The following is an 18792-nucleotide window of genomic DNA, read 5'->3' as shown; positions in this document are numbered from 1 at the left end:
CCCCCGCTCACCAGCCCTGGCCGTGTCCATGGGTGCTGGTCTCCGGGACAGCCCCAGTCCTCTCCCCCTTCCTCCCGAAGCAACGAAAGTGGAAAAAAATCTAAAAAGCGAAAAGCGAAAAAAAAAAAAAAAAAAAGTAGCAACGAAGTGGACGGTCGGGATTGCCAGTCCTCTCTCCCCTCCTCCCAAAGCAAGGCTGCTTTACTTTACTGGATTGACCTGACATGCTTTGAAGCTTTCCCGTATTTTTTCTTCCCCTCCCTCCACTTTCTTCCAGCACTTTGCCTGTTTTCTTTTGGGGGACTCTCGTTTTCACCACTTCAATTCCCTGCTCCCCCCAGCAGCTAAGGCCTCCTCCCTCCTCACATTCCCATGTGTAAAGCAACGACTAACGTTTTTTTTTCGCAGCCACTCAAGATTGCCAGTCCTCTCTCCCCTCCTCCCGGAGCAAGGCGCGAAAAGCAGCCTTGCTTCGGGAGGAGGGGAGACAGATCTGGCAGTGTAAAGCAACGACTTTTTCGCAGCCCTCCTCCGAAGACGGACATCGCCTCCCCTGCCTCCCGGAGGCGAAGATGGATGCCTGCACGGGCGAAAGCGGCCCCTGTGCGTGCAATTGGGCCGCTCAAGGCGTGACGTCACGATGTTTGGCGGCACGGCATGTGATTTGAAATGACATTTGAAATGACAGGTACCAGGAAGTGGACGGTTCTCCGACGCTCGGGATTGCCAGTCGTCTCTCCCCTCCTCCCGAAGCAAGCAACAAAAGCGGAAAAAAAGCGAAAAAGCGAAAAAAAAAAAAGTAGCAAGAGAGAGAGGGGAGAGAGGACGGGCAGTCCTACGCTCAGGATTGCCAGTCCTCTCTCCCCTCCTCCCGAAGCTTTTTTTTTTCCGCTTTTTCGCTTTTTTCCACTTTCGTTGCTTCGGGAGGAGGGGAGAGGACTGGGGCTGCCCCGGAGACCAGCACCAATGGACGCGGCCAGGGCAGGTGAGCGGGGGCTGGGAGAAAGTTTGCCGCCTACCCTTACCCCTGCCTCTAACGCAGGGGTAAGGGTAGGCGGTAAGTTAGCAGGTTAAACGCGCGGCAAAACGGCAGGGTAAAAAAGCGATAGTCGGGGCGTGCGTTACTGTATGGGAGGGAATAGCTAATTCGATCGTTTACATGTAATATACATGCCGCAGGCGGAAGGGATTACCTGGTGATTTAAGGACGCGGTAAGAGTAGGTTAAAGGGGATAGTGTATCGCGGGTTGGACTAACGCGGCCGAAAAGTGGGTAGAAAGCGGGTTAGGAGCAGGGTAACCACGGACGCACTTTACTGTATTGACCTGTGTGTTTGTAAAGTGTTCTGCAGCTGTTGCTGTCCTGTGACCAGGACATGATTGCCTGCTCTATTTTATCTCCCTTTGGGGCCAGCTAAGAGAAAATACCACACACCTCCTGGCCTGTCCAGCCCCAACTACTTGACTCCTGATTGCCCAGGCAAGGATAATCCTCTTGACCTGCTACAGTAGCAACTGAAGTCAGAAGGCCCCAGGAAAAAAAACACTGCAAGCAGCTTTTTTTTTTTTTTCTTGGAAGCTGTGGGATTTTTTTGTACTTGTGCTTCCTGCTTAAGCAAAATAATAATCCTACTTCTAATACCATATGTAGCGTATTTGGGCCTGCTGCGGCCACAGGAATAGTTCAGGAATATAATATTACTTGACCAATTTAGTTAAGGTGTAGATATTTATTTACAGTGCTTCAAAGATACAAGAACCAAGATAGTAGTTCACCTTGCATCAGACACAACTAACAGTTAAACGTCAACCATCTGGGTGTATCTTGAGTCCTACCAGCTCCCTGGGTCCTCTCCAAGCCTTTCTAGGCCTGGGTTGCTCCGATAGGGTGAAGGGAACCCAGAATCCCTTGCAGTGTTCTGCCCTGAGGAGGACTAGGTTAAAACCATGAACTAGGCTCCTTAAGGTAGAACAAGGGAGTTGTTGGTACGCTCTGCCACACATGAAAACAGAGAAATAACGCACTGCAAGAAAACAGAACAGGTGTTTTGCAAGCAATTCAATGCTCTGCAATATAATGGCATAAACAACATTACAGTTAACCATCTAGATAGTATACTTGGCTAAAGACAACCCCTATCAAGTTGCCATTGTTTTTGACAATTAATAATATAAACATTCCCATCTTGCTACAGGCAAAGAACCTGGGAAGAATTATTAATTCTTCTCTGTTTTTTTAGCCTCAAATAAAATCTCTGGTGAAGGTGTTTTTCAAATTGCGGGTTTTGCGCAGGTTGAAACCATTTTTCAACACAGTTGATTTTCGCACAGTGCTTCAGTATTTATTCTGCCCGGCTTGGATTAATATAATTAGCTCTATCTTGGATGCCCAGGGTCAACAAGGGGAGCCTTGCAGGTGGTCCAAAATACAGCCGTTCAGATACTAACCGATACTTTGGCCAGAGATATCACCCATTTTGATAGGGTTGCACTGGTTGCTGTGGCCACATAAATAAAATTTAATATTTTAGCTTTAATATATAAAGCTTTAAATAATGATTCTCAATGTGTGCCTGAATGAGATGTTCATGAGATATACACTTTCTCGTTTAAGATCAGACACACAGAATTTACTAGTTATGCTGTCTCGTCATTCAGTCTATTTAAATGAATCTCACAATCATAAAGCAAGTTTGCTTATCATAAACTGTGTTTTCCGTAGATAGCAGGATGGATTAGCCATGTTCTCTGGGACGTCCTCCGGGCATCCCGACGCAAAACTTTCTTCAAGTATACAGAGCTGTGCTCTGTGCGCGAATCTCATCTAGTCAGTTAACGCAAAGCGTAAAAGTTCAGTGAACGGAGAAAGGTATAGACAGAGTCAGAGTGAAGCTGAAAGCTGTCCAGGGAGGAGGGTGGGAACACATAGCTAATTCATCCTGCTATCTACAGAAAATACCATTTACGGTAAGCAAACTTGCTTTTTTCCTTATAGATAAGCAGACTGAATTAGCCATGCTCTCTGGGAGTCCCCAACTACGAAATTCTAGAGCTCATTGTTATTTCTGATTCCAAAGAGTTTGCTGAATTTGAAAAATATGTGGAAAGAATTAACGGTTGATGTGGACAGCTTATGTTTGGGTTGTGAAACGTAGTATTGCTTCACCCACTGCTGCGTCCGACTGTCTGTTGTGCAAGATAATAGTGTGATGTAAAGGTGTGCAGAAAGGACCATGTAGCTGCCCTGCAAATATCTAAAACTGGTCCATTTCTTAGGTGAGCTATGGAGTTTACTGTAGAAAGGATTTGATGTGCCTTTACTCCATCCGTGAGTTTATCCTTATGTTATGAGAAACAGAAGTTAATTCACTGGAATAACCAAGTTGACAAGGTACGTTTTGAGACTGGCAAACCTGGCGCATTCAGGTTGAAGGAGAGAAATAATTGTGAATTACAGTTTGAGGACAGTTCTTTGAATATAATAAGCCAAAGCACTTTTACAGTCCAATGTATGAAGGGTTTTTCTCCCTTTCCACACATAGCACGTTGCTTCGGGGAAAAAAGTTGGTAAAGCTGAGACTAGGGAGAAAGGCAGGGTTGATTTGTAGAGTAATCTTATGGTAGAACTGCAGGTACAGAGAGAGCAATGAACTAAGGCTTGCAATTCACTGACTTCTTGCTGATGTGATAGTCACTAGAAATAATACTTTCCACGACTGAAATTTCATTAAGATGAAATGTAGTGATTCAAATGGTGGATGCATGAGTTTCTTCAAAACTATGTTAATGTCCCAGCCGGTTTTATGATTGGAGGACGAAGTCTTATAGCTCCCCCTCATGAATTGAGATACCAATGGATGTATGGAAATGGATTTTCCATGCAAGGACAGGTGATATGCCACAATAGCACTCAGGTGCACTCTAATGAATGATACTGCTAGTCCAGAAGAATACAAGAGATGGAGATATTGGATAGTTTGTTGAGAAGAGCAATGAAGTAGATCTATTTCAGTATTACTGTTCCAATTGGAGTATCTGCTCCATTTTCCAGCATAATTCTTTCTTGTAGATGGTTTCCTAGAAGAAATATGCTTGATGTCCATCGGGAGAGAGAGACGTCTTCAGGCCTTCCTTTCAATCTCCAAGCTGTCAAATGTAGAGAGGAGTGCAGGAGGTGAAGTGACCTCATTTTGTGATATTAGATCCTGTCTGTTCCCTAGGTATATTGAGCTTTGGATTGTTATACTAGGTAGGCATACCATGGCTGTCTGGGCCACCCTGGTGCAATGAGAATAAGATCTGATTCATCTGTTATGCACTTTTGGATTACTCTTCCCAACATGGGTATCGGTGGGTAGGAGTATAATAAGTTCTGCATCCAGGGAATCAAAAATGCATCCTGGGCTACTGTGCAGGGGTAGATGGTACAAAACCATGGTAGTTTTGTGTTGGTCTCCCTTGTGAAGAGATCTATGCAGGGTGTTCCTCATTCTCTGAACAGACTATTCCTACTTCTTGATTTAATGCCCACTCATAGGGGTAGAATATTCTGCTGAGCCTGTCGGCTTCTGTATTCTTTATTCCCGAAAAGTATGTTGCTTCCATCTGGATGGAATTGGCTCAGTACTCATTCCAGTGTTAGCGCTGCCTCCTTGCAAAGAGTCCGTGAACCGGATCCTCCTCCTTTATGTAAAACATGGCCACTTGGTTATCCGTGTAAACCACCACTCTTTCCAGAGAGAATATCTATGAACATGTGGACTGCAGTCCTTATAACCCTCAGTTCTAGCAGGTTTATCTAAGTGGTTTTCCTTCGGCAACCAAATTCCTTGAGTTTTGTTGTGTAATACATGTGCACCCCAGCTGAGTAGATGCATCTGTTGTCATAGTGAGTTGATAATCCGGTGATGGGAAAAGTGCTCCTATTAGCAAGATTTGGGGGGAGAGCCATCAGTCTATATCCAAGGCCACAGAGCGAGTCCTAAGAATTTGACGAGGCATTGGATGGTTGTGTTGTGACCACTGGGCTTTTAGCCCCAACTGTAGTCAACACATATGAAGACGGGTGTGTGGTACCACAAATAGAGCTGCTGCCTTATGACCCAGCATTGTGAGAATTTGGCAAGCTGATGCATTCGAGTGAGCCTTTAATGCAGAGGCCAGTTCCTAGAAAGTCTGTATTTATTCCCTCGGAAGGAAGGCTCTGGAGAGTTTGGTGTTTATGAATGCTCCGATGAATTGGAAAGTGTGGGTGGGAACTTGGTTCGACTTATCGCAGTTGATTATGAATCCCAACTTGTCTAAACAGATTATGGTCTGCTGTAGGTGTGAAAGCAGTCTTTTTGGTTTTGAGAAGACTAGGAGCCAGTCGTCCAAGTAGGGAAAAATCTTGATGCCTTTCCTTCTGAGATGGGCCTCAGCCACTGCTAGGCATTTTGTGAACCATCTGGGAGCCGAGGATAGGCCAAATGGAAGTACCTTGAATAGATGAGTCTTGTTCATTTGAAAGCAGAGGTACTGCCACGAGGCCGGATGCAGTGGAATGTGGGCATAGGCATTCTTGAGACCCAAACAGCACATCCAATCACTGGGTTGCAGGAATCTTTGAGAGATGTCATCTTGAATTTCTCTTTCTGAATAAACTTGTTCAAGGCCCAAAGATCTAAAATAGGTCTAAGGCCCCCACCTTTCTTGGGAATGAGGAAGTATTGGGAGTAAAATCCTGATTGTGTTACCTGGGAGTCAGAATTTGTATTGCATTCTGATCCAGCAGCATCTGCACTTCCTTGTAAAGCAGATGTATGTTTTTGCTATCTCCTTGTGGATGAACCAGATGGGGTAGGCAGGGAGTTGTACAGAAATTCAGTTGATAACCGCTCCTTACGATACTCAGAACCCAACGGTCTGATGTTATGGATGACCATTCTTGGAAGGATGAGGATATTCTTCCTCCCATTTTCAGTGTTGGCTGTGGCCTTGCTTCATTCAAAAATTTTGTTGAGGCTTCTGGCTCAGGCCCCGTGCCTGTTTTTGCTGGCGTGGTGCTCTCTGGCAATTTCTTGTTTGCGATTGCTGAGGCTGCGGCCTCTGGGACTGATAAGATGGTGCACGATAGGGAGTAAACTGTCTGTATTGTCGACGTTGGTAGAATGGTAGTTTGTAGGGTACCACCGTTTAGAGGGGTATTGTTCTGTTGGGAATGTGAGTGATGATACTGCTATACTTTGTTCTTTCAACTGTGTTTCACACAACATGTCCCCGAAAAGATTGCCTCCCTAGCAAGGTAGATCAGCAAGCTTTTCATGGACATCATCCCTTATTATTGCACTCGCTCTGAGCCAGGTGATTCTATGGGCCGCTATGGCAACTGCTGACATTCTTGCGAAAGTCTCAAAGGCTTCACAGACCATTCTAAGTAGATTATGTAAGCCTTCCTCCATGCTCGATGTGATTATCAGCCATAGGAGGACAGTCTTGTTTTAGTCCTTGTAGACACTCAAATACTGAGTTATATAAAACTGGTGCTGTTGGATTCTAGAATTCAACATCTTGAAACATTTTCTTGCCAAAATCGTCCAGGTACTTACTGTCCCTACCTGGTAGAATGTTAAAGTACAGCCTTGTTTTCTTTGCTTTTTTCATTGCTGATTCGATGACAGAAGCATGTGATAGTTCCACTGCTCCATAGTGCACGAACTTGCGTACTCTAAATTTCAGATCTGTTTTCCTGGAAACAGAGGTGGAAAACGGTGTTGTCCAGGATTTGTCTAGGATATCCTCCAGCACCACATGGGGAGGTAACGCCATAGGTTCTGATGGAATATTGAAAATCTTTAATTTCCATGTACCTCCACCCTCGGATCCAGTTTCTCTTTTGCTTCTATCTTTAGGAAGGAGCCTACTTTCTCTATGAACTTTGAATATGTTAAGTCCACCGGTGGTGAAGATGGTTCAGGAAGCCCCTCCAGTGGATCTGAAGGGATCCCTGTAGATGATCCAGGAGGGTTTGTGGCAAGGCACAAAGGGTTTGTGGCAAGACTTCTCTCTTCGACTCCATTGGACTAGGTTCATGTCCTATGGTTTCTTCTGCACTTTCATCTTCGGGGGGGAACGACACGGTAGGGACCTTGTATTCTGACTCAGTTGATGAACCTTGGTCTTGAAGGGGGATCCAGTATTGTGGCAAAAATTTTTTTTTTTTTTTTTTTAATTTTTTTTTTTTTTTTTTAGAATGTCAGATATCTGCAACATTGCTTGCACGGCTGACTTCTTCCCCTTGGTCCGGGAAGTATGGCATTGTGCTTTCTGTGGCAGGCTAGACAGACAGTCTTTCTTGGAAGAGTTGTCAGGAGTTTAGCAGAGTCCGGTTCCTTTTATGAGAAGATTCGAACATGAGGTTCTTGGCAATATTTATGTCATTTTATTGAGGGTTCTTTTAACTGAGGTCGTTGATTTTTCGTTTAGACACTTTCAAAAGACCTGAGTATATACTGCTTTATGAGGGTGGGGAAGATTTGTCAGACTACTTCCACATCAGAACCAGCTTCCAGTTCTTCCGCAGTAAATACTATTTGTGGGTCTTCTTACCATTGCGATTGTTTGGTCTGATTTATGTGACTGGGTTTGTCACGCTTCAATGGCAACAAGGATGTTCTTTCCCGCTTCTCTGCGGCTGTTTTATGATGACTGTCCTCTGATTCAGTCTGTTTTAATATATCTTGCATCAACTGAGTCGAGTGTTTGTGCATCGTACGACTCAAGGTTTCATGAATCGGCCTAGTCTACGCATCTTGTGTCGCGAGAGTTGACACCCCGTGCGCACGAGTCGACGCTTTGTGCGTCGGATGACTCAGTGACTCATGCATCTTACTTCGGTCAGCACAGTGTTTAGATTTTTTAGACTCCGGTGGTACTGGTACCATTTTCTTTCCTTGACTGAGTAGGGTGTTCTGGGGTGTTTTCTCCCGAACCCTCTCTGTCTCTGGGAGGATCATCTACCCATTTTGTTTGCGATTCCAGAGAAGTGGATCTCTTACCTGGAACCATTTTCTTTGTCTTCTGGGCTGGTAAGGACTGGGTCGACTGGTGAGTCGAAGCATAAGACCCGGACAAATTGCTCCTCAGCCTCTCCATTTTTTGGCCCTTTGTCTCTAGGCCCGTGGAGACATTCTGCTGCAGTTGCAGCAGGAAGCCTGATCACGGTCTGGACTGAGACATCTGTAGCAATAATTATGTCCATCTGTGACGACATAATATTGCCACATTGGCAGAATTTGAGTCCTAGTGCCTTCGGTACCATTGTAACATTTAAAAGTGCTTTTTTGTGGAACTCAAAAGAATTTGAGTAAAGATAGAAAAATAAGGCACAAGATAAAGTTGAACGTGACTGTGAGCTGCGCGGGAGAAACGAAAACTGACAAGATAAGGAGATTTGCACGGGAACATCCATGCAGGCGCACAGAGCACAGCTCTGTATAAAGTACTGCGTCAGGCCACCCATAGGACTTCCCAGAGAGCATGGTTAATTCAGCCTGCTTATCTATGGGAAAATTAAGAAGAGATTGAACTTTACGCTATTTGCCAAGCATTTGGTCTTTAGGTGAAATCTTGAGGATTCTAGTTCAGAGGAAGTTCTCCGCCAATTAGTGATTGTAAATGAAGTAAACTGAATTAGAGTGATGTGTTCATATTTTTATTTTTTTTCTGACAGCCACCGAGATCAGTAGATAAGTGAGTTATAAATTTTTTAAATAAATTTAACTCTCAAACCGATTTTTGCAGGCTAGGTATTTATTTTATTTATTTATTTTTAGATTTTTATATACCGGTGTTCCTATATGAAATAAAGATCACATCGGTTTACATTGAAACAGAACATGAAAATTGCCAAAAGGCATTACATAGAACAAGGTTATGAAACTTGGAACAGTGTACATAAGTTCAAAATTTAACAATAACGTTGTAACATTGATGACCAAAAGATAAAGGAGAAAAAAAAAAAAAAAAAGACTTAAACAATTAAGTTGACAGGTCTTATTGAGCATAAAAATTATAACGTATGTGAGAAAGTCTCAAGTGTCCTGCAGCAAGAGATTAGATACCGAAGTAGGTAGTGGTATGGAAAATGGGGGTTTGTGAAGAAGATATGTTCTTGCTGGTTGGAGGGGAAAAAATGATGATCATGGTCCTGGAAAAGCTTGGCTAAAGAGCCAGGTTTTAAGTTTTTTTTTGAATGAAGAGTGGCAGAACTCAAGCCGAATGTCTGGTGGGAGCGCATTCCATTGAATGGGGCCTGCTGTAGATATGGCACGTTTATGATGCGAGGATTTTGTTGAAGGTACATAGAGTGTGCCTTTATATGCTCCTCTGATGGGTCTAGAGGAGGAGTGAGGGCGTAGTTGGTTACATAATTGAAGAGGAGAGATATTGTGAATGGATTTATGAATTACGGTGAGTACTTTATATAGGATCCTTTGCTTTATAGGCAGCCAGTGGAGGAGCTTGAGAATGGGGGTGATGTGATCTCTTTTATTCGTATTGGTAAGGATTCTGGCTGCAGAGTTCTGTAGCATTTGGAGGGGTTTGATGGATGAATATGGAAGGCCAAAGAGAAGCGAATTGCAATAGTTGACTTTTGATAGAATAATGGCTTGTAGGACCATCCGAAAATCGTTGAAATAAAGAAGAGGCTTCAATTTTTTTAAGACTTGTAACTTATAAAAACAGTCTTTGGTGGTTGTGCTTATGAATTTTTTAAAATTGAGCTGATTGTCTAGCATGATACCTAGATCTCGAACATGTGGTGAGTGATTTAATATGGGAGTGGATGAGTTGAGTAGGTCAGCTGGGTTTAGAAGTTTGATGTTGATGTCTTGATTGATGATTAGGATCTCAGTTTTGTTGTTGTTAAGAATGAGGCAAAGGCTGGAGAGAAGATGATTGATCTGTTGCAAACAATTGTTCCAGTGAGCCAAGGTTTTTTGTAAGGATTCTGAGATTGGGATGAGTATCTGGATGTCATCCGCGTAGAGATAGTGAGTTAGGTTTAGTTTAGTAAGTAGATGACATAGAGGTAAGAGGTAAATGTTGAAGAGGGTAGGGGAAAGGGAGGAACCCTGAGGGACCCCCCGGTTGGAAGGGATCGGTTGTGATTCTTTGTTGTTAATCTTTACTTTGAATTGTCTATTTGCTAGGAAGGATTTGAACCAGCTGAAGACTGTTCCTTTAATGCCTATATCTGCCAGACATTTTAATAGAGATGAATGGTTGACAGTGTCAAAGGCTGCAGAGAGATCTAGTAGTATCAAAAGATGTGGTTGTTTTTTGTCCATATTAGATAGAATAGAATCGGTAAGAGAGATAAGGAGAGATTCAGTGCTTAACGATTTCCGAAAGCCATACTGGGAAGATACAAGAATGTTGTTTTCTTCCAAATATTCAGATAGTTGTTTATTGACTATCTTTTCCATAATTTTGGCGATCAATGGCAGATTAGCTATTGGGCGGAAGTTAGCTGGATCTGTGGTTGGAAGGTTAGGTTTTTTAAGTAGAGGTTTGAGAATGGCTAATTTAAGTTGGTCAGGAACTAGACCCTGGGAGAGAGAGCAGTTAATGATGTCTGCAATTGGTTTTGATATGGAGTTTCTTATTGCGATGAGAAGGTTAGTAGGAATTGTGTCTAAGGGATGAGATGACGGTTTCATTTTTTTAAGTATGTTTTCTATCTCAAGTGCTGAAGTGGTCTCGAAAGTTTCCAGCGTTGTATTTAGTTGAGGTGAGGTAATGTGAGGGAAAGGGGGATATGAAAAAGATGATGAGAAAGAGATAGTCAGTTTGTCAATTTTATCCTTAAAGTATTCTGCTAGTTCTGATGCTTTGTTGAGTGCTTGATCATCAGGAATGGTAGGAGGTGATGGTTTAGTGAGAGCTGAAACGTAGGAGAAAAGTGCTTTTGAATCAAATATGAAATGATGTATTTTTTTTGAGAAAAAATCTCTCTTTGTTCTCAGTATGGTGATCCTATAAGCATTGAGGGAGGTTTTATAAATAGCTAATGTTGTGGGGGATGGGTTTCTCCTCCAAGTGTGTTCTTTATTTCTTAGCTCTTGTTTAAGCAGCTTCAGTTCTGGGGTGAACCAGGGTTTCCTGTTGTCTGGCGAAGGTTGTACTACTTTTGTGATGGAAGGGCAGGTAATGTCTGCGATCTTTTTGGTGATGTTGCACCATGAGGTGGTGGCTGTAGATGCGTTGGAGAGATCGAGATGTGATAATTCATTAGTGAACTGATTGATGAGAAGGTCTGTAGAACAAGGTTTCCTGAATTGAATAGTGTTTTTTGGGAACGAAAGTGGAGGATGTTGTGAAAGCTTGAAGGTCGTGTTGATGATTTGATGGTCCGACCAAGGGACAGGTGAACATGTGATTGTATTTGTGTTTGAGATGCACTGATTAATGAAAATAAGGTCTAAAGTGTGACCTGCTTTGTGGGTAGGGGCTTTTATAATTTGTGTGAAGCCCATGTAGTTGAGAGCCGAGAGTAGGGTAACACAATTTGGGGATTGTGGTGAAGCATCGACATGTAAGTTGAAATCACCCAGTAAGATGGCAGGTTTGTCTGGGTTGAAGTATTTGGCAGAGAGTTCAATGACTGGTGAAGGGTCAGAATCTAAAGATCCTGGTGGAGCGTAGATTAGGCCAATTTGTAAATGATCAGATTTAAAGAAAGAGAGCTCTAATTTTGATGTGGTATATGAATGTTGTAAAGATATTCTTAGACCTTTCTTGGCTGCGAGAAGCAGACCTCCTCCCTTTCTTTTGGTTCTAGGTATGGAGAAAAAATCATAAAGCTGAGTTGGTAGTTGATTTAACAGAGCTAAATCTGAAGGTTTAAACCACGTTTCTGTGATTGCACAGATATCTGGGTTTACTTCAGTAAGGTAGTCGTTTAAGATATGAGTTTTTTTTGAAAGTGATTGAGCATTGAATAGAGTAAGAGATAACAGAGAAAGGCCGAGGAATTGTGTGATTGGTGAAATCATTATTGGAATTAGCCTTTGATGACGGTTGTAGTGTTGTGGGAGAGGCTTAGTTTGATGTTTACGTTGATTCTTGATGATTGGTATGGAGTATTCGCCATGGCAAACATGGTGATGTATAGGGATAGGGAAACCAAGAAGCATGTTGATCTGTTTGTGTGGTATAGAGAGAATATTAGAGGCTTACTCGAGTGCTCCAAAGAAGATGAAGATTCAAGGGCCAGTAAACTGGCTTATTATTGACCCGAAGCTGGCTTTAGGATCAGGGAACACTATCTGTTGAGGTTCCAGGGTTTGTGGAGATTTTGGATTACAATTTCAATTTGTTTTCCTGTTGATGAATAAAGCTTGGGATCTATTCTCGTCTCCCTTACACGAATCAGCTGACTTGAATCTTGTTGCCAATGTAATTTATAGATTTAAAGATGATATGCTGAATTCTAATCAAGGTATGAAAGGAGAATTAAGCAGATAATGAAAAAGAGTATGATCTCAGGGGCTGCACGAAGGGGCGCACAAAGGGGCAAGCCCCTTTGTCGCGCGCCGAAGGCACAATCTGGGATTTGCAATCATTTTCAGCACATGCACATTTGAATTTACATTTTCTTTTTAAAGAAACAAGGGTTTTGTGAATTTTCTTTCCAAAGTACATACACAATAAATTTTTTAGGGCCAATATTTCTAACAGCCTGCATAGGCTAAAGTCTGCAGGTACTTTTAACCTGCAGACATTAGCCAGAATTTTCAAAGTGGATTTGTGATTATTTCTGCTTTAAAATTTGAGGGTGTGTGCAGACCACCACGTGGCATACATGCACAAATTTACATTTGCTCAAAAGCATATGTAGCTTTGTGTGTGATAATTTACATAAATACTTTCGAAAATCATAAGTATGTGGGTAAATCCTGATGCCACTCCAACTCCACCCTCCTCTAAACATCCATTTAGCATGTACATAAAAGTATACACAACATTGTGTTCCATGAGTACTTCTTCACATGCATCTTCCAGGGTTATTTTCAAAGAGCCATTTAACATGCATAAAATTGAGTTTTAGACGCATACGCACCTTTGAAAATTACCCCCTTTATTCTGAAATTATAATATGGAAAAAAGGCAACAGAAAATATTCCAAGATAGATCAGGTCAAGTTTTAAAAAATAGTGGCCTCTGAAGGTGGTTTACTTGTATTTTTTCTCCTTCTGTTTCTGAATGTTCCATTTATTTAAGCTATATTTAGGTCATTTGTTATTTCATATTTTATCGATCTACCCAGATTGTCATCCACTTTGAGCATAATTTTATGAGACAAGGTAAATAAAATCTGCTGGAAAAAACTAGTCCATGCACAACTCACAGCAATACCTATAACCACGTTACAGACAACATTAATAGAGGCAATGTTATTGTCATCATTTAGATCAAAAAACAAGATTAAAAAGTATAGCACAAAACTTACATTAGACACAACAGTGATAAATGCATGAGCTATTAGAAATGGCAGCGTTTCAGGGCTTCCATATTCAAAACAATCCTTCATGAGCGAAAGGCCATTTTTCCCACAGAACAGACAAACGTAGCGAAGTAAGTGCAAAGGTACTTCTACATCCTGCAAAAAAATAATGTCTAATTAAAAATAATACCCAACACTTCTCTTGATTAAAAAAAATAATAATAATAATTCACTCCAGCATGAGTCAGGTTAATCGATTCAGGGTTCGTCATTATGAAAGGCACCTCTAGAACCAGAGATTTTTGTCCAATTTAGACCACATAAAATATTAAATCATATAACCATCCAATGAAATACACTAAACATTACACCTGAGTCTTAAAGAGAAATGCATTTGCTCAAAATTTAGAACATCAGAATGTAAGAACTTGCCATACTGGGTCAGACCAAGGGTCCATCAAGCCCAGATTCCTGTTTCCAATAGTGGCCAATCCAGATCACAAATACCTGACAAGATCCCAAACAGAAAATACATCCCATGCTGCTATCCCACAGTGATAAGTAATGGCTATTTCTTAAGTCTACTTGTCTGGTTAGCAACAGTTTAATTAACAATGCCAATTTAACAATGCTAATTTCAAGTGAACAGCTGGACAATAGTTTTTTCTTACAAGCAGGGTATAAAATATAGTTAACTTTCAAAAAGCGTACTCTGCTGTTTCAGGAAGCATTCTCGTGATACTGAGTACTCAAGCTGCTGGAATAAAGGGGGCAATATTCAAAAGGTTTTGTCTGGTAAATGTGTAGTTATTCATGAAAAATATAGTTTAAAAATTGTTCCTTCCTCCTATCCCTGTGAAAGTGCGTAAAAGTACACGTGAAATTCCCCCAAATACTTTAACCCACCTGCAAAGTATATGGGTACATAAGTAGCCATGCTCCCCACAATATTCTGAATTTTCAAAAGGAAATGCTGCAGGGAATTTCCCTCTGAAAATTCACTTTGAAGCCCCATGGGTTCTGCAGGCACCACGGGGAGTTAGAAAGTTATCCCCAAAATGGTTGCTTTCAGCAGCATCAAAGATTTAAGGTGGTCAATTTCAACTGGGAAGACAGGAATAGCCTTTGAATTTTAAGCACGAATATTCCCTATAAATTTAGGAATGAATCTTACTTACATTCATATCACAAAATGCCCCCAATATATTGCTTTCTTGAGCTGAAATATCCTGGAAAAACAAAGAGTTGATTTGCATTAATTTAAGAACTAACAAGCAAAATTAATCCTGTTTAAATGCTATTATCTTAAAAACCAACAAAATAAATAGATGTTTAACTGATTCTAATAATTTATCAACAGTTTCCAACAGTATTAACAATGTTAACTGGCATAAATATATAAAATGTCTGATTATCAAAAGTTAAGAGCTGCTAAAGTAATCAATTGCAGATTAATAATCACTTGTACAGCAAGAACTCATTCAAGTCCCTAAGGGTTGGAATGCATCAAGAATTTAAAGATATTAATATTATATGTAAGAACTTTCTATTTTTTTAAACAGCTCTATAATTAACAATGGACTCCTGATTAGAGCGTAGACATCACCTTTACTGCTTCATAAAAAGTTTTGTGCAGGTGATATTAACAACCACATGCTGATCACAAGATCAGAGTCAAAAACCTTAAACTAAAAAAAAAATAAACTAATTATTAAATTAAAACTCCCTGGTGTCAACAACATTCCCTAGAAAATGCAACATGACTTGGATGGAATTCTGCCTATGAGCTGCTTTTATTTGACCACCCAGCATGCCATTCTAACTGCTGTCCAATGCCGGCACCATAAGTATTTTCAAAATTTAAAGGCCAGCTGTGCAGAGATTAAATGGCCCAAAAATTTAAAAAATGGTCATGATGCCAGCACTGTATAGCAGTGGGAGATATAAGCTGGGTAAAATGTGTATGTGCCACATACACGACAGTATTAACAATCCCCGTTATATCCAATATACATGCTTCCCAATCAAGCAAACGAAAAACGTATTTTCTAACACAGCTTAATGCTCACTTATAAATAGGATTTTCAGCCTGACTCAAAAGCTCTTTAATGGAATTTATTTCTCGCTTGAGGTCAAAACACACTACACAAGTTACAGTATAAGTAATGTAAAAATAGTGCATAGAAAAAAAACAAACAAAAACATAATAAAAGTGATTAAAAACCACATATGGTGACATATCAAAGTAAACTAGAAAATACACCCTATCCTCTCCAGAAGACACACCTAATTGGTCTTTCAGGATATCCACAGTGAATATGTAATATATTTGTATACACTGAAAACCCAGTGTATACAATCCAACTTGAGCATATTCATTTTAGTATCTTGAAAACTGGACTGATTATGTGTACCTTTAGCACTGGGCTGGGAAATGAGAAAGCAAATGTTGCTTACCTGTAACAGGTGTTCTCAGAGGACAGCAGGATGTTAGTCCTCACATATGGCTGACATCACAGGATGGAGCCCAATCACGGAACACTTTTGTCAAAGTTTCTAGAACTTTGACTGGCCCCTAGTGGGCATGCCCAGCATGGCACTAACCCTGCAGCCAGCAGGGGTCCCCCTTCAGTCTTGTTTAAAAAGCTACAGGAAATGCCGAAAAATAAAATAAGAAACGTAACGAACCCAATACCGCGGGGCGGCGGGCGGGTTTCATGAGGACTAACATCCTGCTGTCCTGTGAGAACACCTGTTACAGGTAAGCAACATTTGCTTTCTCACAGGACAAACAGGATGTTAGTCCTCACATATGGGTGAGTACCGAGCTAAGGATGTCCGAGTATGCACCAAATGTACCCAAGATGTGCAACAGGCACAACAACTGGGGTGGAATTTGGCCGAGGGCATCCTGAACCCTAACGGGTAGGCGGAAGGGTGTTGGTACGTCAAGTTGTGAATAGGTTACGCAGGACAGATTGGCCGAAAATGGAATCTTGTCTTCCGGCCTTGTCCAAGCAATAGTGGGCAGTAAAGGTATGGAGAGAACGCCAGGTGGCAGCCCTGCAAATGTCAGGAAGCGGCACCGATCGTAGGTGTGCTACTGAAGTCGCCATGGCCCTCACAGAGTGTGCTTTAACACGGTCTTGAAGAGGAATGCCTGCTTGCTGATAGCAAAAGGATATGCAGTCCGGTAACCAGGAGGAGAGAGTCTGCTTACCCACAGGCTGCCCCAATTTGATAGGATGGAAAGAGACAAACAATTGAGCGCTTTTCCTGTGGGCAGCTGTATGGTCTAGGTAGAACGCTAGAGCCCGTTTACAGTCAAGGGTATGCAGAGCCTGATCTCCTGGACTGGAATGGACTGATTGAGATGAAACTGACACTAACTTAGGCAAAAACTTAGGGCAAGTGCGGAATACTGCCCGGTCTTGCAGAAGTTTAGTGTAAGGTGAATAGGTAACTAAGGCCTATAACTCACTAACTCTGCGAGCCGAAGTGATTGCCAAAAGGAAAATCACTTTCCATGTGAGTGGAGAGGCTTGAATGGTGGTTTCATGAGCCTTCCTAAAACCAGGTTGAGCTCCCAAGAAGGGGCCGGAGGACGCAGTGGAGGCTTGAGGTGATGCAAGTCAAGGGGTTGAACTGATATAGGAACATCCCCAACACCTTTATGGAAGGCGGCCACCGCACTAACATGCATTCTGATGGAGGAAGTTTTTAGACCTGACTCAGACAAGTGACAGAGATAATCCAGAAACTTTGTGATTGGACAGGTAAAGGGGTCAAGGGATTGAGAAGAGCACCATGGCTGAAACCTGTTCCATTTATAAGAATAAGATTTTCTCGTGGAAGGCTTCCGTGAAGCAATCAGGACACGGGAAACTGATTCAGAAAGGTTAAGTGGCTGAAGGATTAACCTTTCAACATCCATGCTGTCAGGGACAAGGCTTGCAGATTGGGGTGGCGCAGGCACCTGTCGTTTTGCGTAATCAGAAGCAGGTCCTTTCCTAAGGGAACGTGCTTGCGAATGGAGAGATCCTGAAGTACTGGAAACCACACTTGGCGAGGCCAGTGAGGTGCTATCAGGATCATGGTTCCCTTGTTCTGACGTAACTTCACGAGAGTCTTTGAGAGAAGCGGAAGTGGAGGGAAGGCATATAAGAGACCTGTCGCCCACGAGAGGGAGAACGCATCTCTTGGTTGTGAGTGTTGACTGCGAGTGAGAGAGAAAAAGTTCTGTACTTTGCGGTTTTGAAATGCTGCAAAGAGATCTATATGAGGGTAACCCCATTGTTGGAAGATCGAGTCCGCCACTACGGGGTTGAGACACCACTTGTGCGGTTGAAAGGCGCGACTTAGCTTGTCTGCCAACACATTGTCCATTCCCAGCAAGTAGGTGGCCCTGAGGTACATAGAGTGGGAGAGGGCCTCCAGCCATATGTGCGCAGCTTCCTGACACAGAAGGTAGGAGCCCGTCCCTCCCTGTTTGTTGACGTACCACATGGCCACCTGGTTGTCCATTTGAATCAGGATGACCTGATTGGACAGGCGATCCTGAGAGCATATCTGGTTGCTCGCAGCTCCAGGAAATTGATTTGGTGTTTGGCTTCCTCTGGAGACCAAGATCCTTGTGTCTGCAGATTAGCCACATGGGCTCCCCAGCCGAGGTTGGAAGCATCGGTGATGAGACTTATTTGAGGATCTGGAGCCTGGAAGGGCAAGCCTTGGAGGAGATTGATCTGATTTCTCCACCAGGCGAGAGACTGACGGAGGGAGTCAGTTATGTGGACAATGGTCGACAGGGGCTGAATGCATTGAGTCCATTGTGACCGTAGAGTCCACTGCATGACTCATGGCCAAGCGGGGTGACCTGAACTGAGGACGCCATATGTCCCAGGAGGATGAGAAAGTGGTGTGCAGTCATGGAATGCTGAGACTGCAGCTGGTGTGCGAGAGAGACGAGAGTGAGAGCTCGTTGTCGAGGTAGAAAAGCTTTTGCCTGCAAGGTGTCCAAGTCTGCCCCTATGAATGATAAGGTTTGAGATGGGACTAAGTAGGATTTGTCATAGTTGACTAGAAATCCTAGCGAAATCAGGGTGTGTAAGGTAAGATGTAGGGACGACAGAGCAGTTTGCTGAGTGGGAGCCCTGATCAACCAATCGTCTAGATAGGGGTAGACGTGAACACCTTGAGTCCTGAGGAAAGCTGCAACTACTACGAGACATTTTATGAAGACTCGTGGTGCAGACACGAGGCCGAATGGAAGCACTCCGTACTGATAGTGCTTGGGGCCTACCAGAA

The 18792-nt window shown here is 42.5% G+C and overlaps 1 protein-coding gene across 1 annotated transcript in view; it reads right to left on the bottom strand.

Moving 5' to 3' along the window:
• The window catches only part of USP34 (ubiquitin specific peptidase 34), a 1009100-nt gene that overhangs the window by 831112 nt on the left and 159196 nt on the right, over positions 1 to 18792 (bottom strand). Inside the window, exons 4-5 of the mRNA XM_029593702.1 lie at positions 14667 to 14717; positions 13495 to 13644 (exon numbers count right to left, since the gene is read on the bottom strand). Of these exons, the coding sequence (XP_029449562.1) occupies positions 13495 to 13644; positions 14667 to 14717 (201 nt within the window). The remainder of the gene's footprint in view (positions 1 to 13494; positions 13645 to 14666; positions 14718 to 18792) is intronic.

Source organism: Rhinatrema bivittatum, chromosome 3, assembly GCF_901001135.1.
Source record: "Rhinatrema bivittatum chromosome 3, aRhiBiv1.1, whole genome shotgun sequence".
Taxonomy (NCBI): Eukaryota; Metazoa; Chordata; class Amphibia; order Gymnophiona; family Rhinatrematidae; genus Rhinatrema; species Rhinatrema bivittatum.
Note: the sequence above shows the minus strand (reverse complement) of the source record. Positions and strands in the feature narration are given on the sequence as shown.